Below are 20,860 nucleotides of genomic sequence, written 5' to 3' on the forward strand. Positions count from 1 at the left end.
CTCTTCAAAAGCATCAAGGTAACGAAAGACAAGACCGAGGAAGTGTTAGCCCGGAGGAGTCAAGGAGATGTGATTCTGCTAAATGCAGTGTGAGGTCCTGGAACAGAAAAAGGACATTAGGGGAAAACTGGGGAGTCAGAAATGAGTCTATAGTTCAGCTTTTTTTTTTTAAGTTTATTTATTCATTTTTGAGAGAGACAGAGACAGTGTGGTGTGAGCAGGGGAGGGGCAGAGAGAGAAGGAGAGAGAGGATCCCAAGCAGGCTCTGCACCATCAGCACAGAGCCTGACATGGGGCCCAAACCCACGGGCCTGACCTGACTGAGCCACCCAGGCACCCCTAGTCTATAGTTTAGTTTTTAAAGAAAAGTTTCCTTCCAGATTTCTGGGTTTTCCGGCAAACCCCTACAGGAGCGGATGCTTCTTGGTGACAGGAATGGCATCCGGGACAATCCCCTATGGATAGGCAGAGAGGAGGTGGGGTGCCGTGGCCCAAGACCCCACCTGGTAAAGGCTGGTGGGACTCAGGATACAGCTGTCTCCACAACAGCCCCCTCAGCCCAGCCCAGGTGCTGCTGTGAGGGCTGCACAAGCAGGTGGGGGTCACCGGCAGATTGGGGCCCATTTCTCCAGAGAATGGGCCCTCATTTTCTTCACCTGGGCTGAGGAAGCCAGAGTCTGGCAAGGGCCCAGGAGGGCGAGGGTCCTGTCCAAGGTGCCCCATTTATGTGGCCTCGCCTGCGAATGAGACTCCTGGCACAAGGAAGGAAAAATGGGGGGCAGGCTGGTCAGGGGGCTACCTGACATGTCCTCAGAGCCCTGGGCCAGGTTTGAGGACACGTTGAGGGACAAACAAGGGCTTTTTGGGTCTGAGCCGCAGGCGCCAGCCTGGAACAGGTACCTCTTTGTGTCCAGGATGTACTCAGAGAATTAGAACTGCAGGGAGAGAGTGTGAGAGCCTTAAATGGCATCAGGTACTCCATTCTCTCACCAGGAGTTAGAAACTCAATAACCACAGTCCAACCTGCTTTACAGGTGGCCACTCACAGCCCAGTAGGTCAGCAGCAATGTGGGGAGCTGGTCAGCTGGCCAGCAGGGGTGCTGTCCAGAGAAATGGGGACAGAGGTGGCACCCAGATCATCTAGACACCATAGATGGAGTACATGGGCAGGAAAAGAGAACACAGGCATCTCAGGAGACACTCATCCACCCCCCACCCCCCCCCACCCCCACCCCCCCACCGCTAGGCCCCTCTTCCCACTTTAATTCTGTGCAGGTGTCCCTCACCCTTTTCCACAGCTCAAGGGGTAGTATGGCCTAATGATTAAAGCACCCAGAAAGAAGGCAGCTGGCCTGGATTTGAATCCTGTCTCAGTCCTTACTACACTGTAGTCCTTACTACACTACTCTGAGCCTCAGTTTCCCCATCTGTCAGTGGGGGTCATCACAAAACGCATGCCACCGAGCTGGGCCAGGGGTTAAATGAGAAAATGCTGCTGCATGGGACAGCCCGGGCTCTCTGCTTCCACTTGGGGTCACTGTCCAGAGACCTGGGCTCCTTTTAAGGAGCTGATAAAAGCCAGCAGCCCAGTCCCAATGTCAGAACCCGCTGGCACCGGGAAGCTAAAGAAAGCTACCGTGCCATTCACACTGATCCTTGTACAAGCCAAGACATGCTCTGGCTCCTCCTTGAGGATGTCGCCTCACCCAGGCACGGGAGCTTCTCAGGTAACTTCAACATTTGGACATGTGTCCCCCAGTCCATGCAGGGAGAGGCTGGTGTGCATATACGGGCAGTGAGGCTGCTGGGAGGGTGTGGGTCCCAGGCCTGGTGGGGCCGAACTATCTTGGGATTGGGCTTAGAATCAGATGTGGGATTTGAAGGCCGTGGGTGTTTCCACCAGAGGGTTTCTGTTGTTCTCAAGACTTTCCCCTGTCTGCAGGAGGGAAACCACACAAGCGGCAAGATGGGCCTGTCTACCTGGTTGTTCAAGCAGAACCCCAGATGCCCGCCTTCCCCTCCCCTGGTTCCTCCTGGGAACCAATCTCCTGTGCCTCCACCCTCCCTGTGCTCCACGGTCTCAACCTGATCAAGGCTGCTGTCGCTCACCTGGACCACTGTCCACGCCCAACTGTCTCCCGAGCCAGCGTCAGTGCATTTCAACAATGCAACCAGATCTCACCACTGTCCGGCCTCCAACTTGCCAGGGCGCCCAAATGCTCTGAGACCAGAGCTCACGCTCCTGCCCACAGCCTACAGGACCCTCAGCCCTCAACCTGTGCCCAGCTTTTTCTTCCTCAGGGCTTTTGCAGCGGCTGTGCCTTCTATGGGTCTCTGTCCCTAGATCTCCTCCGGGACCATCCTGGCTAAGACTTGGTTTACTGGCTACAGGCCCATTGGTTTACTGGCTACAGGCTCAGCCTCTCTATCTCCTTCCCGAGCCTGCTTCCCAGCCTCCGCCCTCCACGAGAGACCCAGGCCCTCCAAGGACACTGCGAATGACCAACCCTCCAGCTAGCAGTGACAGCCACCCTTGCCGCCTTCAGCCCTCTGTGCCCAAGTCACGCTGAACCAGCGGGCCCATTTTCCTCTCTATCCTGCCTGCAGGGAGGAAGACTGAGTCATTTTGATGCAGGGAAACAAACATGGACTCTGGTGTTGGTCTGACCTGGTGGGGGGCTCCTTAGCCTCCCTGTACCTGTTTTCTGTGAAATGGAGCTAAGACTCGGTCCCACCCCAGAGGGTTGAGACACTTCAAGGAGACAATCCCTGTAAAGCACCATGGGAATGGCTCAGAATTTCTGGGCTTTGGTCTGTTTTGTCCATTGCCATGTGTACAGGTCTCAACACAATGCTGGTCCCAGCAACGCGTCCATGAGCTGTGCCAGCGTCTGGCGAAACTCAACGTGCCGTTTCCTCTGCCCACTTCAATTTCCTCATCCATAAACAGGGTTATGGTATCTACTAGCAGAGTGGCAAACGGAAAGACACACTTAATAGGTAGGAAACGCCCCCAAGAGAGGGTTTGGTACTATGTCCCTTTGCGTTCAAGGGCACTGCTGTGTAATAGAAATAGGCTGCGAGCCATGTTTGTAAATTTTTCTCACAGCCACATGAAAAAAGTCAAAAGAAATAGGTGAACTTAATGTTTACACAATATTTTATTTAACCTAATATATCTAAAAAATTATTTTGATAGGTAGTCGACAGAACATAATTTTTTTTTTAATGTTCATTTATTTTGAGAGAGAAAGAGTGTGCGAGCAGGGTAGAGGCAGGGAGGGAGAGAGAGAGAGAGAGAGAGAGAGAGAGAGAGAGAGAGAGAGAGAGAGAGAGAACACCAAGCAGAGTCTGACATGGGGCTTGATCTCACGACCATGAGATCACGACCTGAGCCGAAATTAAGAGTCAGAGGCTTAACCAACTGAGCCACCCAAGCACCCCAGAACATTATTAATGTGATATTTTACAAGCCTTTTTCATATCATGTCTTCCAAAGCCCAGCATGTAGTCTTAACCTGCAGCACATCTGAGCTAGTTCTAAGCACACTTCATGTGGGCAGTGGTTCCCAAGGAGGACGGTGCAATTTTAGGTGATTCTGTGCCTTCCGGACCACTTGGCTCTAAGCCCGTCAGTTCTTCCATAATAAAGCTCAGGACATCTAGTGGTCCTGCTCAGAGCCTGGTACCTCGGGACACTTAGTAAATTATCATTCCCTTTGCTCTCTGCCACTATCCCACCAGACCAACTCGGGCTGCCCAGGCACCTGTCCCAAGGCCAGGCCTTATCTACAGGTTCCTGGCTGTCTGACTTCAAAACAATCCAGGGCTCCCAGCTGTACCCAGCAGAGCATGGCACCTGGGTGTAGAGTGCCAGGGCACATAAACCACAGCCCAATGCCCCTTCCAGGCCCCCAGAGCTGCAGCATCCTTGGCCATAGGCCACAAGTCAGAGTCAGGGGCATTTGGCTAGCTTCCTAGCCATCCCTCCCTTCAGGCAGGCCTCTTTCCTGTCCTGGCCTCTTTCATGACCTGCCACTCTGGGAATAGATCACATCCCCAGAGACAAGAAGTGCCACAGCCCTGCCATAAGCCCCTGCCCCAGCTGTCCCTGCCTGCCTATAACTGCTCTGTCCCCCACTGGTCACAACCCAACTTTCTCTTTCTGTGTGTAGAGATGGGATGTGGTAGGCACAGGTCACATCTAGTGGGAACTGCCCTCCTTTCTTGGCCAGGACCACCTTGTCTTCCAGCCCGAAGTCAGCCCCCCATGTTCCCCTTGATCACGTCTACTGTCCCTCCCTTTTGGGGTTAATTCTGTCTCAGTGGGTGTGCACAGGAGTACGGGAAGGGTAGGCAGGAGGCATCAGCTTTGGAATGTCTGGAATGCATAGGAGTGCACACCTCTCCCCAGAACCAGCCTCACCCATCCCAGAGCCCAGAGAAGTTACCTGGCTGCCTGTTGGCCAGGGTCATCCTCGCCTGGGTCCTGCCTGCCTCTAGGGCCAGCCAGGGCATAAGCAGCTCCCTAGGAACATCCAGTCCTGGTGGAAGGCTTATTTCCGGTGCTGGGTGTCCTTCAGCTCCCGTTTTCTTTAAACACTGCCTGGCTGATTGAGGCACCTGGGTGGCTCAGTCGGCTAAGCCACCAACTTCAGTTCAGATCATGATGTCAGTTTGTGGGTTTGAGCCCCACATCAGGCTCTGTGCTGTCAGCCCTGAGCCCGCTTCAGATCCTCTGTCCTCCCCCACCTCCTCTGTGCGTGCACTCTCTCAAAAATAAACATTAAAAAAAAAAAAATCCTGCCCATTAGGCTATAAACTTTTGGACAGAAAGAATGTAGTCACCTTTTGGGGGGCCCTTTGTTGCCCTTAATTCCAAGCCTTGCATAGGCTTGGGCTCAATAAATAGGTATTGAATTGAGCAGATGTGTTATTGCATGGCCGCAATTCCTACACCCCCATTTTCCAGATGAAGATGATGGAGGCTTGGAGAGGATGAGAAACCCACCCGACATCACACAGCTGGGAAGTAGCAGTGCCTAGATTTGAATAGACTCCAGAGCGACCTTCTCAGAACAAGGGGGACATCAATACCAAACCACAAAATGACAGGGAGACACTGGGGATCTAGGATGAATCAACAAGGTGTTCACCACTCAGGGGAGGCCTAGTGATTTACATCTCGTTGGCGTCTTCCTTGATACAATGAATCCTGCTGGTTGAGTAACAGTGGTGGCAAATGAGTCTGAGAACTTCTCCCAAGATGCCACCACGAGGGGATCCCAGTCTGTCTCTCTGAGCAGGCCTTTTGGGAGGAAGGAATTGGCGCAGAAGGAACACCTCCCTGGGCCACACCCTACCCCAGTGCCTGACACACGTTTCCACTCTGATTCTCCTAACAACCCCTCAAGATTGGTACTAAGTGCAATTGCTCCCAGTGTATAGACTGAGCCTAGGGAGGAGGGGCAACTTGCCTGGGGCCACTGGGCTAGTAAGAATCCAAACTGGTGACTACTGTGACCCCAGTCAGTTTTCCAGGGAATCAGTCATTGCTGAATAAACTTTCACCACCCCCTCCCAACTCCTTGTCATCTCTCCACCCCCAAATAGGCCCTTCTCCATTACCAGCCCCTGAGACAGGAATTATTAGCATGCTATCAAACATCTGCTCAATTCAATACTTATTTATTGAACCCCAAACCTATGCAAGGCCTTGAATTAAGCCATCCCACCCCCCAAAAGATATGTAAGCTCAAAGTTTTATAACTTAATAGGCATGATTAGAAAAAACACCCTGATGACTATAATTGTCTGGGCCAGGGTATTTTCATCCACTCTGTCCCATTCAGGTCTTCTATCCTATCTTAATTGTGAAAATATAGCTTGATCCAATAAAATGCAGAGAAGGGCCAAAAAGAAACAAAGAGAAAGCATGATAAATAGGAAATACAAACTAACATGGCAGGGATAGGTCCAAACACATCAGTCATTACAATAAACATGAATGAGTTAAACTCTCCTATTAAAATAGAAGACTCTTGGGTGAGAATACAAAAAACAACAACAACAAAAAACAAAACAAAACAAAAGCAGTTCTGTGCCATTTTACAAAACACACACCTGAAACGGAAAGATGCAGGAAGTTTGAGAGTAAAAGAATACAGCACAACAGACCAGGCAGCTGCTACTGAAAAGGCAAAGGAAAGCAAGGTGTGCATACCTCAAGGACAAGAGGGGTGGAAGTAATCAGTGTAAATGTGTGGTTTGTGCCCCTGGCTACCCAACAGAAGACTGAAGTGCGAGCTCCACCCCAGAGATTCTGACTTCATCAGTTTGCGACACGGCCTGGACATCACTTTTAAAAGCTCCCGCGATGATTCTAATGTGCAGCCAGGGCTGGGAACCAGGAAACAAACCACAGCATTGTGTCGCAGCGTTAAGGGGAGCAGATTGAGTTAGAATCCCCAGATCTCTATAGGAAGGAAGTCTTGTAAGAAAGCAGTACACAGGAAACATCCAGTAAATACCAGATTGATTGGTCAATTGACTGATACTCTCCTTACTAGAAACTGCCATGGTAATTAGACAGTAAAATCCTATACACCCATCTATTAATCCTGGGGAAGTATATCCTAAGCTGAGAAGATTGCTGGTATAGTAACTGTGGTTCCCTTTCTTGGTGACCCAATCTGTTTCCACCCAGTGAAGGCCACCCTACCTCCAGGCCCATGTCAGGCATGTGCTTTCAGGCTCTCATAACCCCACATGTGCAGAAGTTCAAGCTGCCGCAGGTAATACCAAGGCAAGTCTTGAAGATTTTTGCAAGGTTTAAACAGGGCTCCAGGGAATCTGGTGTCAGATTCCACCCAGGTGTCAGGACATCACTCTGGGTTCAAGACCAGTGGTCAAGGAGTACCAGTCTCCATTTATTAAGCACCGACTACATGCCAATCCTCTCCACAGTGTTACACTCCTACAATTCAGACTCAAAACAGACCTTCCACCACCGTTTACTGAATACCTACTATGTGGTTGACACCGTTCTTGGGGGGTATGGAGTGACTGTACAGCATGAAGTGACTGCCTTCATCAAGCCCAGAGAGGGGCGGGAATGTGGCCAGCGGCACAGCTGACAAGCAGCACACCCAGGCCTAAAGGGCAGGTCTGCGGCTCCCAAACTCAGGTTCTTTCTACTCTACTCACCATGCCTTCTGTCCCTGCCCATGGGCCTCAGCTTCCCCCTCAGGAACAAGGGGGCATTGGCTGCCCATTTTATACTTGGGAAGAGTCAAGCTGCTTATCTGGGGCAGCCCTCTCAGTTCTTGGCACAAACTCTGAATGCTTCCTCAACTTTCAGTTGGAACCACAATGTCCCTGTGCCCAGGATGGAGGGTGGAAACCATAAAAGTTATGAGTCTGAAATCTGAGCCCGGGCTGCTGGGACAGCAAGGAATTCTGCACAGGACTGCTTCCCTGCAGCCACGCAGCCTTTCAGGGTCAGCAGACAGCAGGTGGGGCTGCTAGCCAGTGAGCAGCCGGGCGCGAAGTTAGACCTGACACACCCCTCGCCCAGCAAAGGGTGGGCAGCCAGCTGGCACACTCCAGCACTGCTCCCAGCTCAGAATGCCCGTGTTAGAGCAGCTCATATCTTCAGGCAGCTACTGAAACTCTGAGCCTCACCTGGAAGACAGAGATCTGGGTACTATTACCTCAGAAACACATGATCATAATTTAGAGCAGCTCAACCCCAGAGCCTCTTGTATGTTCCCACTTGTGGGGGGAAGGTGGGGGACGGTGGGGGGGGGGGGTGGGGAAGGGTGAGGCATCACGTGCATAAGCCTGAAAGGTCACCAGTGAACAAAGTACCCTCCCCACTTCCTGAGACTTTCCATTTGTGTCTCCCCATCCAGAACCATCCTGCTTGCTCTCCATTCTCGCTCCTCTGGCCTCAGCACCTGTCCCTCCTGAGGTACCTCCTGCTCTTCCCTGAGACCCCTTCTCCCACTATTGACTGGACTCTGAGACGCTCTCACACCTCACTTTAAAAGACCTGAACTGGGGCGCCTGGGTGGCTCGGTCGGTTGAGCGTCTGACTTCGACTCAGGTCATGACCTCGCGGTCCGTGACTTCGAGCCCCGCGTCGGGCTCTGTGCTGACAGCTCAGAGCCTGGAGCCTGCTTCAGATTCTGTGTCTCCCTCTCTCTCTGCCCCTCCCCCATTCATGCTCTGTCTCTCTCTGTCTCAAAAATAAATAAACATTAAAAAATATAAATAAATAAAAAAATAAAAGACCTGAACATTCATGGTCTAGCTCAAACACACAGAGAAGTACAGAAGAGAATCCTACCGCCAAGTCTTAGCTGATGTTCCCACACTACCCTATTTGCTCTGGGTTTTGTTTACAAAGAAATATGATGTGATCACCTCTTATCCCTTCAGCCCCCTCCTCTGGGGTAGGGTCATTTTAAAGCTGCTGGTTTCCTCCTAAGCCTGTTTTAGGCTTTCACTACATATCTGTGTCTGCATCCAGAAACATTACATTGCTTTGCATGAATGTTTTTTAAAATGTACACAAACATACTCTTTGTATCCTTCATTAACTTTATCCACTGATGACTTTTCATGCTTACGCGAGTGGGAGTGGATGCATACCTCCTCTGCCGCATCCTCACCCCTCTCCCCGGTGTCTCCTGTTCCACCTACCTCCTGGGGGATCTTCCAGAAACCCACTGGCTGGGCCAGGGCCCCTCTGCCTTCACTATCTTAGCACTTACCACCGTGCATTGTTGCTGCTGCCTGTTTACGGAGCACACAGAAGGTGTCTGGACAGGGACCACAGTCAGAGCTGTGCTCTATCCAGGCCCTCATTCTGTTCCCCCCCTGACTTTCTTGGTCAGTGAGTGTGTGCATGCACACGCCACTGTGTGCTCTGTGACAGGTTTAAGGAGGGAGAGAATCTTAGCAGTCCCCCATGGCTCACCCTCAATCATGCATTCAGGACATGTGCTGCACCAGCCAGTCTCGGGGAGGGGGGACACGAGGAGGGGAAGGAGACAGAGCTTCATTCCCATCTGCCCAAAGGCGCAGGGTCAAATGGCTACTGAGATAAGACCCAGGAGATGGGCAAGACAAAAAGTTAGGGAGGGCTTCCCTAAGGAACAGAGACCAACCAAGAGAGAGGAAGAGAAATGAGCCAAAAGGGGTGGGAAGGACATTCCAGGCAGGAGGAAGAGTGTGGGCAAAGGCCATGTGGCTGGATGCAGTGTGGAAAGGACAGGGTGAAGGGCACACATTTGTGCTATGCAGGGCTGCAGCAACCAAGGCCTGGGAGCAAAGGGAAGCCTGGGGCAAGGATTAAGCTACAGGGGACAAGATCAGATTTGCATATCGCCAAGAGCTCCCTGGCAGCCATGGGGAGAAGGGACTGAGGTGTCAGAGTGGAAGCACAAACTATGAAGAGGCTACCACTCCAAGTACGCCAGGCAAGAGGGCCTGGGCTTCCAGCTACGCTGGCAGGCCAAGTGGATGAAAGTGCAGGGCTGGCCCAGCAGCCTCCTGCCTGGGGCCCAGGGGACTCCCTTCCCAGGCTCAGGAGGCCAAACGCAGGACCACCAAAAGCAGAGAGAACAAAGACCAGAGGCCACTTCCTTCTTCCCCCTCCAGAGACAGGCTGGGGCAGGCAGGCTGGGAGACTGGCAGGTAGCCTTGCCTGGAGTAAAAGGAGCTGGGAATCCCAGGTCCTTGCTTTGAAATGCAGCTTCTTCTCCTGGGGGCCTTCTGGGTGCCCCTCACCCCTCCTTAGGGTGTTGCCTAAATGGTATGAATTGAGCTAAGCCTCTCCCCCAAAACTTCCTGTCCCTAGATGGTTGCCCCTGACAATGCTTGAAACGCCACAGCAGCCATTCTAAACGTTCACTGCTGTTCTGTTCTGAATCTAATTTATCAGGTCTCCTTCCCTCTGCCAAGAAAAAAGACTGGGCAAGTGAGGGCAAAGCCAGAGAAAGGAGAGGTGTGACAGGGTTGCTGGGGCGGAGTCAGGGAATACAAAAGCCAGTGACTCCACCATCTGGCCTGGGGCAGTCCCTGGAGACAGCTGCCACCAGACCCAGGTGTGGGTGGGAAGACCCAGTTTCCCTTCCCAGGGTCCCCTGGGCCCCCCAGCATCAGCCACCTGTGAACTATGAGCCCAAGATGAGCGCCTTTACTCTTGGCCTCAGTGTCATCCTTTGTGAAAGGAGCCACAAACACCAGCCTGGCTGTCACGGTGTCAGAATGAGAGGCTATAATACCCATGGCCGTGTGGGGCACACAGTAGGTGCTTGAGAAATGGCTGGGCAGATCACTCCAGTACAAGTCTCCCACATGGTTGGAGGTGAGCTTTTCTGACAGAACCCTCTCCAAATGGCTCCAGGCTTTCCAGCTGTCACTGATCAAGGTGTGCATGTGTGTCTCCAGGCGTCTGCTTGAAGTGGGGGTCACGTGAATGTTAAGGGGACTGGATGACAGTCAGCTGAGCGCCTGCCCCACCCAGGGAGAGGAGACCAGTTAGTTGCATGGGCTCAACACTGTCCTTACCCTTAAAAGTGTGTATTGTATTATTGAGTGCTCACTGTGAGTCAGGTCTGGGGCAGGGCACCCAGGAACTTCACCAGCTGGGGGTTGCTATCATCAATCCCATTTCACAGATGAAGAAACTAAGACAGAGATGTTAAGTGACCTGTCCAAGGTCACACAGACACAAGGGGCAAAACTAAGGTTTGAAGTCACATCTGGCTGACAATAGACTCCGTGCTCTTAACCACAAAGAGACTCAGGGCACCGTAGCCAGTTTCCAGGAGGGCATGCACCCCTTTCAGCAGCCTTTAAAGCCTGGGGCCCTGCCTCCCACACAGGGACCTCCCCTTTAAAACCAGATGCAGCCCCGGTGAGGTTGAGAAGCAAGGCCAGGCTGCTGGGTGCTTACTGGGACACAGGTCTGGGTGGAGGGGCAAAATTAGTCCCATTTTACAGATGAAGAAGGTGAGGCTCAGTGAAGGTAAATTTCTTTGCCAAAATCAAACAGAGGCAGAATTCAGTTTAACTCCAGAGCTGAATCTTAACTATTCCACTCCTCCCCATGACAGGTCAGACACCTCCCCAGGAAGTCCTGCCAGATCTCCCAGGTCTCCACCCTAATGCTGACAGCTCTTACTTCAGACCCATCAGGGGCACCAGAGCCGATAGGCTACAGACCTCGTACATCCAGCTTTCTGTCCCACCACGAAGACATGGTCCGGTAAGGCACACTTGTAATTAAGCTTAACTCCATCAGGTACAGGAAGAATGTCAACATCTCCTCCACGGCCCCGCCCCGCCCCACCCCACCCCCGCCAGGAATGGCAGACCTAGAGTTGTGAAGTGCACAGCCTGTCCATCAGCATCCAGTTCAATCCCAAGCACACGGTAGGTGCCTTATCTGCACTTGCTCAATAGTTAAAATCACCACAGCTATGGTACATTGAGGCCTCCTACACCTTTCAACTCTTTCCCTGTGTCATTTCACTTAATCTTCATGCTAATGATATCATCAGGCAGGACCTATGCTTATGCCCATTCTACAGGTGAGCAAACACTGACTCTGAGGCCAAGCAGCTCACCCCAGATTGCATAACCAGGAAGGGGCAGCTGGTAGGGGCTGCACTCTCAACCAGGGTTCAGGACAGTGGGAGCAGGTCCCCTCACACCTTCCCTACTGGGCTGGATACCCATCCTCAGCGACCTGCACCATCAGGTCTGACCCTGTCATTAGCTCAGGTGTGAACATCAGCTCCCACACCTGTTATTAGGAACCAGGGTGACAGGAGCAGCGGGGTTCCCCCGTCCTGGCCCTCCCCAGTTTCAGACGCTAAAAGGCTGACAAACAGGGAGGGGCGGGTTTTCTCCAGGAGGGCTCTTCTGTGACTGCCTGGGTGTGAAGGTCACAACTCCTGGCTTCTTGGTCCTGGGTCCCCTCAGCTGGCAGCGGTGATGCTGAGCCCCTGTCTGGTACTTCCTACGTGCCAAGGGCATTCTGTCTATTGTCACATTTGCTCCCCCTAGGGCCCCATGCAACAGACACTTAGTTGCACCATCCCTGCTTTGCAGATGAGGAAACTGAGGCTCAGAGGTTCCCCGATTTGCCACGGCAGCTGTAGCTGAGCTGGGATCACAAGGGAGGCATTCTGCTCTCAGGGCGAGAGCTGCCACACACTTTTCCATGCTGAATTTTGCTGGCAGCCCCATCTTCCCTCAAAGGAGGCCCCCCAAAAACTCAGGGTGAAAGAGTAACTTGAGGGTCAGTGCCCCATGACCAGTGACCACATCTGAGAGCTACAAGGAGAGTGCCAGGCACCAGGTAACACTCAAAGATTCTTGCTGAGACAACGGGGCAAGAGACCGTCTCCCAGCCCACAACTCAGTCCATGAACTTGTCCCCATGAATGGGAAGGGGCAGAGGGGATGCACTGGTCTGGTGAGACCATGTACGGAAGCACCTGGCCCCTACTCAGGACTGTGTCTCTTCCAGGCCATGGAACCCAAAGGCAGAGTCTCTCCATCCCATCCTGGGGAGAGAATCAGGAGGGCTTCCTGGAGAAAGAAACCTCAAAGCTGACATCTGGGATCAATGGCTGTCAGCCAAGGGCAGAGGGTGGCTGCTTTGGGCCAGAAGCATGCGGGGAGGGGGACAGGGTGGGGGACAGAGAGGTAGGACTGAATCCTTGCCACCCCAGGCCCTCAGAGTCCAAGCAGCTCTAAAGGATGGGAATTCCTTCCTTCCTATCCTCTGTTGGGAAAGCCAAGCCCTTCCCAGTGTGTATGAATTCATCCTAACCTTGTTAGGCCCAACCTTCTATTAGGGGCACCAGACAGAGGGCTGGAGGGATTGGGGTCCGGAGAGATGGAAGAGGCAGAGGGCAGGGTGAGGCCTGGCCCGTCTCCTGGTGTGTGGGTGTGTGCATGTGTGAAGGATTGGAGGGGCCCAAGTCTTAGTGGGGGGAGAACAGAACAGTCCTCCGTGGCTGGCACAGAGTATGCGATTGTGCAATGCCCCAGAGGACAGCTCGGGGACTGGACGGGACCCCGGCGAGGTTTGAGAGCCAGCTGGACCTAGACATAGAGAAACAGCATGCAGGGCCCTGCCCAATCTCTGGGGTTGTGAAAGTCTGGGGAGGCTGGGGAGTGGGGGACTTTGGAAGGGGAGAAAATAAATGTCTCCGAGCTTGAAGCAGAACATAGGAGAGATGGGGACCCTGAGATCACAGGGCGGTGCAGCTTCTGAAAAGGCTGGAACTCAAAACAACGGACTGCCCACACTCCCCTGCCAGTGCCCAGGCCTGCCTGCACCTGTCTTAAGGGTCTGCCTGGGCTGGACCACAGGGGTACTGTGACAGCCCTGACCAGAGTCTTCTCACCTTTAGCTGGTCCTGGAAGGGGGTGAGGATACCTTGGGGTGGATAGTCCCAGGCAGGGGGGCTGGGCAGTTTGGAGTCTCCCACCTGAATGAAGCCCTTTGTCAGGAGAAGCTTGGTGAAGTGTACCTTCCAAGCCAGGAGCCCCCACCTCATATTTGCTAGAGAAGGGAAGAGGCAGGGGTCAAAGTCCCGCCCCTTCTCTCAATCTCAGCATCTCCAAGAGGCTTCCCTAAACCGTTATTAAGTGAATACATCAGGCTTATCAAAACGGACGTGGGCTGCAGGCTCAACGCAAACACATCAAGACAGGTCATACCCTTCCCAGGCCGCCCTGGGAACCAGCGGCTCAGAGACGCCGCCAGTTTCTGGGCTGGGGGGGTGGGGGTGGGGCACACCCCTGAGAAGTCATGCATCTGCGAAGGAGGCCCCGACGCCGCCCAGCCACCGCGCAGACCGCAGCACGGCTGCCAGAGAGCGGGGAGGAAAAAGGGGTGCCTCAGCCTGTGCCCCCCATCCACTGACCCCACACACACCGGTTTTTCGTGCTGAATCTCGGGAGGGCCGGGTGGCAGACACCGGCAACTGCTGCGGGAGGTAGCACACAGACCACCACCCCCCCCCCCCCCCCACTGTCCCGCCACCCCCAAGCCAGAAGCACCTGCCCGTTCTCCAAGAAGCGCTAGTGACGCCCGCCAGCCCCCGTCCAACTCAATTTCCCTTCCCCCGTGAGCCCCTAGACGAAGCTTCCTGAGTCCCTGTGGCACCCCTACCTTGGGTGTAGGGTTCTCGGACACACCATTACCCACCCCCGCGGTGCTTCCCCGTCGCAGGAGAACCCCCAGCGCAAGGGCGACCCTGGGACACGGAGGTCCCCTCTACTTCCAGCTCAGTTCCCCGCCCTCTAGGTGTCCAACTGAGTGCTCCTCGGGGCTCCTGCAACTCCCCGGGGCCAAGTATCGCGTCTTTCTTCGGTCGCCCCCAACCGATAGCCATCCCCACCCTGGCAGTGCTTCCCAGCTCAAGGAGGGGGTCCCTCGGGAGCCGCGTTCCCGCACATCGCGCACTCCCCGCTCAGCTCCCCGCCCCCTGGGCCGTGCTTTCTGGGCCCCCGGCAGCTGTCCAGGCCCGGCCGTTCCCCCCCGCGCTCCGGGAAGTGCTTCCCCGCCCAGGGCTCCCCACGGCGCGCGGGTTTCCCGAGGGCGTCCCGGGAGCGCCATGCGGCGCCTCCTCACCTCCGGGTCTGCACGGTGGGGCTGTATTTGCCTTTGTTTCTCTTCCTGAAGAGCGAGTTCATGGTGGCGCTCGGGGTGCGCGGGCGGGGGCGGCGGGTCGCGGCGCCGGGCTGGCAGTGGGCGGCGGGCGGGCCCGGCGCGCACCGAGGCGCAGGCAGCGGACACAGGTGAGCGAGCGGCGGCGCGGGAGCCCCTAGTGCGGCGCGGCGCGGGCGACCGGTCACTACTCACGGGGGGCGGGGCGCCCGCTGGCCTCCGGCTGTCCCGGCCGCTCCCCGAGAAGGTGGCGCTTACCTTCCCGGAGGAGGGGCCACCGGGCGGGCGGGGCTTCCAGCCCCCTCGGGCGCGCGCCCTAGGCCTGGTGCGAGCGAGTGGGGTGCCAGGCCAGGGCTGGGGGTGGGACACGCGGTCCTATCCGGACACCTCCCACCCTCCCCGGCCCCCGCACGCTTGTGGCTGGCAGGTGGGCAGGGGCGCTCGGCCAGCTTTCCCGCGCACACCCAGCCCCACCCTCACACCCCTTCCCCAGGGGCCCCGGCGCGCCCCCTGGCTGAGGGCCTTCACCTGGCTCCCGGCTGCCCCTGGCGCGCAACGCTCCCCTCTCCTTGGCTCACACCCAGGTGTTCCCCCCACCCCCACCCCCGCCCAGCCAGGTGTGGCAAAGACCTGACGGGTCTCTGTGCCTTGGATAGCTCGTGAATGACACTCAGGTGGTAATAGTGTCGATGACGATTGAGAAAAGCACGCACCTGTCGCGCATCAAATCCCCCAAGACTTCCGCCACAAACGGTCAGCTGACACCTGGCAAGGCTGCTGACCGCTCCCAGCCTCAGTTTCCTTATTTGCCAAACAGTGATAACAACTGCCCCCAGCCCAAAAAAGGTTAGTAGGAGAGTCCTGCTGAGATTTCACACAGAGTATGTAACACGGTGCCTGGCCCAAATGTGCAGGAAGTGTGGCCGTCATTATCAAGCCATCTTGATGGACAAAAAGTCCTTTGAAACTTGAATAACTCCAGGCCCTGGCATGATGGAACCACTTCGTGGCTGGTCATAAAAGCAGCTGGGTTCTGGTTCAAAATAGCCATGTTACACAATTCTGCCAGCATGTACCCAGGTTAAATTGTGTGCCACCGTGTGCCTGGGTTAGACAGTGGGCGTCTGTGCACCCAGGTTAGGCATGTGCTACTCGAGAAGCCTGCAGTTGGGCCGTAAACAGTCTGGCAGTGAGCTCACATGGGGCCCAGACAGCTGGGAAGGAAGGTTCAGCGCCACTTTAGAGGGTGCTGGGGGTGGGGTCTGAGCCCAGCTGGTAAGGAGAAGCAATGAGGTCTGCAGGGCAGGGAGGCAGGATCCCCCACTGGGGATCCAGAGTCCTCAGGCTAGTCCCTTCCCCAGATGTTTTTCTTTATAAAATAAGGACGTTGGTGGGGATGTTGATCCCCAAGGGCTTTTACTGCCCCAGACCTCAGAGCATCTGAGAAACACAGGTTCCTTTAGGCCATCTCTTGTCCCTACCATTTAAAGACTTCAGTTTTGAAGTGTTACAGAGACGCTAGGAAAAACTAACTCTTTTTTGTTTGTTAATGTTTATTTATTTTTGAGAGGGGGGAGGGGCAGAGAGAGAGAGAGAGAGGACAGAGGATCTGAAGCAGGCTCTGCACGGACAGCAGAGAGCCTGACGCGGGGCTCCAACTCACTAGTCGTGAGATCATGACCTGAGCCAAAGTTGGACGCTCAACCGATTGAGCCACCAGGCACCCTGGAAAACCTTATTCTTAATGAGGCATCTGTGGGTGAGCTTAGGAGGGTCTGTGCATCCTTATAGCTTCTTTCAAAATGTGCCCATTTGTGCATTTTTCTTGGGGAGGGCCTACTGCTTTCAGCGAGTTCCTTCCTTCACTCATCCAGCCGATACTCAGTAACACTCTTCCAGCTGTGGCTGCCTGGTTCCACTACAAGATAAGAAAGGGGAAAAGACAAAACACAGCAAAGGGCCTTTCTCTTAAGGGATGGGGCCTGCGGGGCACCAAAGAACTCAGGTCCAGCCAGCTAACATTGGGAACAGGTGTCAGGGAGAAGCCAAGGTTTCAGATTACAGGTGTGGGTGGAGGCGGGTGGACTTGGGGCCTGAACACTAACTCAGCAGAGTTTACCCGCCCACAACCCCTTCGCCAGGTCCCAAGTGGGCCTTAGCCGGGGCCTCAAGAGGAAACCTTGTTGATCCCTCTGCTTTTGCCCATGTGGCAACTCTGCCTGTAAACTCTTTCCTTACTTCTCTCTCTTGCCTATCCCCACAGGGTGGCTCTCACATGGGAGCTCAGCATGCCTTAAGGGATGTTCATGGAAGCACTGTTGCTATGGAGAAAGCTCCGGAGACAACCTGATGGTCATGGGGAGAAAGTGGTTAAATAATCCACGGTGTATCCACACTACGAAACTATGCATCTGGAAAAGAATGAGGGCCTGATGTGGACACACTTAGCCAGGCACCAGAAGTACGGTGCGAGGAAGAGAATATACATATGTATATGCACAGAAAGCTTCTGGAAGGATCCACAAGCTGTGAGTCCCCTTAGGGGGGGATGACAGAGAAATCTGAATTTTCATTGTATCCCCTTTTACAGTATTTGGATTTTATTTTTTATCTATTTTTATTTTTAAATGTCTCTTGATTTTATTTTTTTTATATGTGTTTGAATTGCCTTTTCAGTTACTTTTTAAAAACTTGTTTAAAAACGACTGAAGTCTGGCATTCCCTCCTCCCAGAGCCTTCCCTGATGACCCTCTTCTGCTTCACCCACCACCACGCTCTAGTGAAGTAACCTCTTTCCTTTTCAGACTTTGTTACTGGACCAGGAGATACTGAGGAGTAAAGATCATGAAAGATAGGAAACTTGGGGGAAAAAAGACCCTGTGCTGAAGCAGGAAGCTGCTCTCCCCTCAAGTTGCTGATAGTCTAAGAGCTGAGACAAAGATACACCTGCCAAGTTCACCTGGATGAGTCTGGGAGGAAGAAGAGCCTTATCAGAGCTCCAAAGATGGGGAAGAGCAGCCTGGGAGACCTGGGTTGGGGTCCTCGCTTGGTCTCTGTCAGCTGTGTGGGCGTGGGCAAGTCATCTTGCCTTTCTCTGCCTCAGTTGTCCTCATCTGTGAAATGGCCACACAATGATAGCATCAACCTCAGAGAGCGAGACCCCATGGGTTGTCACCCACTTAGCACACCCTCTGTCTCTAGTGATGGCTCAACAAATGGGAGGACGTTACATCCATAGCTGGAGGCTGGATGCTTGTGGCACTGAGGGGTACAAGCAGCTACAGGAACTCCAAGCGGTGTCAAAACTCTAGACTTCTCCCAATTTCTGAATCTCCTTTCCCCATACTTCTTAGAAAGGTGAAGGTCGGCTTTGGGGAGGAAACTGGGCTGGGGGTGCTTCCCGGTTAGCCTGCTTGTAGCTCAGCTGCTGAGTAACAGTCATGACACTGATTATATTAATGCCGTGTCTCATTTATTGAGGATGGACTCTGTGCCAGGCAACATGGCATGTGCCCAAAATGCCTCAGCTGATTCCTTCTCCCCCACGGACCCCCACGGGGTGAAGCTGGGGGTGGGGGGGGGGGAGACCAGTCCTCCCCACCTGGGGCAAAGCTCTCTTATCTCCTGTTCCAGGAAAGAGCATCGAGACCCTGCGAGGCCCAGTGCACAGCGGGGCTGGTTCCTGGGTGAGCCTGCTCCAGCCCTGAGCTCGGACCCCCACCCACCTCCACCCTCCCAGCCTCCCGCTGACTCAGCTGGGTCAGGCCCAGGAGCTTCGGGGAGAATTAGTAGATTCAGGGAGGAATTTGGGCTGTGCTTCACCATCCTCCCCCTCCATTCTCTCCAAGCTGGGCTCCAAGCTGGTGCAGCTCTGTGTGCGTGCACACGCGTACACACGTGTGCACGACACTGGCTTGTGGGCAGGCCGGATGGGGTGGGAGCTGTGTTCTGGCCCCGTGCATCCTCCTCTGGGCAGATGGGATTTGTTTGGTTCCGCAGAGCCCTCGTATGCCAAGTGACTCATCCCTCTGCCGACCGGGGGTGGGGGCTTCGGGGGAGGGTGTTTGCTTTCCTCGGGTTTGCTTGATGGTTAAACCCACGGAGAGGGCACCTGCGCGGCCATCCAGTTCTCTGGCAACCAGGCCACCCTCGGCCCCTGAAGCCTGTCCCCTCTCTGCAGCTGGGCTAGGCTGCTGACCCCCGGAGGCCACTACCTTCTGAAGGGTCACCCACCCCCTCCTTGTTTTCGGTCATTGTTTCCCCAGCAGCTGGAGAGGTGTTCACTCACTCACTCACTGGTTTGGGGTGTTCCTGCGAACCAGTCTGAAACAAGAAGGGCAACATTCCCCCAGCCCCAGAAAGAGGGGTGTGATGGCCCAGCAGCCTGTTCCTTACCACAACCCCTTCTCCTCCCATCCTCCCGTGGACAGCCATCTCCTGTCTCCAACTGTATGACCTCACCTCCACCTGAGGAGCATTTAAAAATGCAGATTCTAGAGTCCCCTTGTTGGGCGGGTCTGGAAGGGCCACGGAATCTGCATGTTAACAAACAACTACCCCCAGGTTACTGAAGCGGGTGGTTTCTGGGCCACCCTGAGAAACAGCTGTGAATAGAAAGATGTGGTACATGCTCAGGCCCTGGTCTACACCCACCTGGGAAGAGCCCACAGGCTGTAGCTTGAAGCCAAACTGGGTTTGAATCCTGACTCTGCCACATCCACCTGTGTGTCCTTTCAGAGGTGGCTTACCCTTCTGGAATCTTGGTTTCCCCATCTGTAAAATGGGGAAGAGCCAGGGTGCCATGATGCGTGCCAAGCACCTGGCATGGGATCCCCTCTTCTCCCCACTCTTCAAGGGGACAAGAGGGGAATGGCCCGGCTTCACCCTGTGTTTTGTAACATGTATTTACTTTTCTTGCAGAACAATGCAAGGGATGGAAAAATCACGCTGGCTCTCCAGCCCAGATGGGCTGACTCACACTCAGTCCTGGGCTGGGGGCCTGGTGAGCTCCCCACAAAGCCCTTGGGGCCAGATGGGAGGTTGGACCCTGGCAGCAGAGGCAGGAGAGGGTCCATGGTGAGTCACCCACTCTGCCTGCCCCTTGAGTCATCCCCCAAGAATGTGCCTCCGGCCCCTACCCGCTGGGGGCTCCTGGCAGACTGCCCCATCCTGGCCACCTCCCCACTGCCTGCCAGGCAGCCCCACCCTACTGCCCTCCCAGAGAGCCATTGCTCAGATGACCATCCTGCCAGCCCTCTCTGGATGCAGGTGTATACCTATAACAGCCGTGTCTATTGTCCAACTATTGAAACAGCTCCTGACAGTGGTTGAGTAGTGGCCACTCTGAGGCCCTGGTGTCCCTTGGCAGCCCTGGCCCTTCCCCCTCAGGACCCAGTCACTGAGGGGTTAACCCTTGGCTCTGCAGGGGACCTCTCAGCCCCTGCCCCACCCACAGGCTGGGACCCACTCTGACCCAGCATTACTATCCCCTCAGTCCCTCTTGCAGATCCAGGCCTCATACCGAACCCTGGATTGCTTTCCAGTACAACCTGCTCCCTCTCTCCAGACACTTCATTTCCAGCCCATCCCTGGGCCTCTCAGCCAGGCTGTAAGGGCCTCCCAGTGAGGAGGTCACGCCATCAGGGCAGAGAGCGGAGCTGGGTGGGACCAGACAGGCTCTGCCAGGCCTGAGATCCCCGCAGGACAGGCTGCCCAACCCTACCCCAAAACTGCTATCCTCCCCTAAACACCCAGCCTTTCTTCCTTCTACCCCGCCTTGCGGGGCCCTGCCAGGGCTCATGCTGCCCAGACCGGTAGGGCTGCATTTCTGGGGCCAGTGTCCAGGGTGTGACAGCCCCTGGGAATGGCCAGGTCAGAAGGTCAGAACCCCATTTCCTCCAGAGTCTGGGGGCCTGAGTGATGGACAAGCTAGGCCACGAGGGGCAGAACACAAAATCCAATCAGGTTTTAGCTTGAAGCCAAGCTGGGTTTGAATCCTGACTCTGCCAGGTACCCAGCTATGTGACCCTGGGGAAATGTCTTCACCTCTCTGAGCCTCAGTTTCTCCACCTGAAAAGTGGGAATATTCTGGCATCTGCTCCATAGGGTCTTGAAAAGATTCAGTGAAGTAAGACATGTAATATTAACAATCACAACTTT

At 54.6% G+C, this 20,860-nt stretch overlaps 1 protein-coding gene and 1 long non-coding RNA gene across 3 annotated transcripts in view; one reads left to right on the top strand and one right to left on the bottom strand.

Annotated features, from left to right (window-relative positions):
- PPL (periplakin) overlaps positions 1-14,936 on the bottom strand; it is a 46,204-nt gene extending 31,268 nt beyond the window's left edge. Inside the window, exon 1 of one of the 2 annotated variants that reach the window (XM_053894016.1) lies at positions 14,666-14,936. In XM_053894016.1, the coding sequence (XP_053749991.1) occupies positions 14,666-14,727 (62 nt within the window). In that variant the 5' untranslated portion in view covers positions 14,728-14,936. The remainder of the gene's footprint in view (positions 1-14,665) is intronic. The other variant, XM_053894015.1, reaches the window with a different exon arrangement.
- Positions 14,937-16,292: 1,356 nt separating this feature from the next.
- On the top strand, positions 16,293-20,635 carry LOC109278284 (uncharacterized). Its single transcript, XR_002085578.2, has 3 exons — positions 16,293-16,460; positions 16,965-17,229; positions 17,506-20,635. It is a non-coding gene; the product is annotated as an uncharacterized LOC109278284 (long non-coding RNA).
- Positions 20,636-20,860: the final 225 nt, after the last annotated feature.

This window comes from Panthera pardus, unplaced genomic scaffold, assembly GCF_024362965.1.
Source record: "Panthera pardus isolate Hobbes unplaced genomic scaffold, ASM2436296v1 HiC_scaffold_4, whole genome shotgun sequence".
NCBI classification, from domain to species: Eukaryota; Metazoa; Chordata; class Mammalia; order Carnivora; family Felidae; genus Panthera; species Panthera pardus.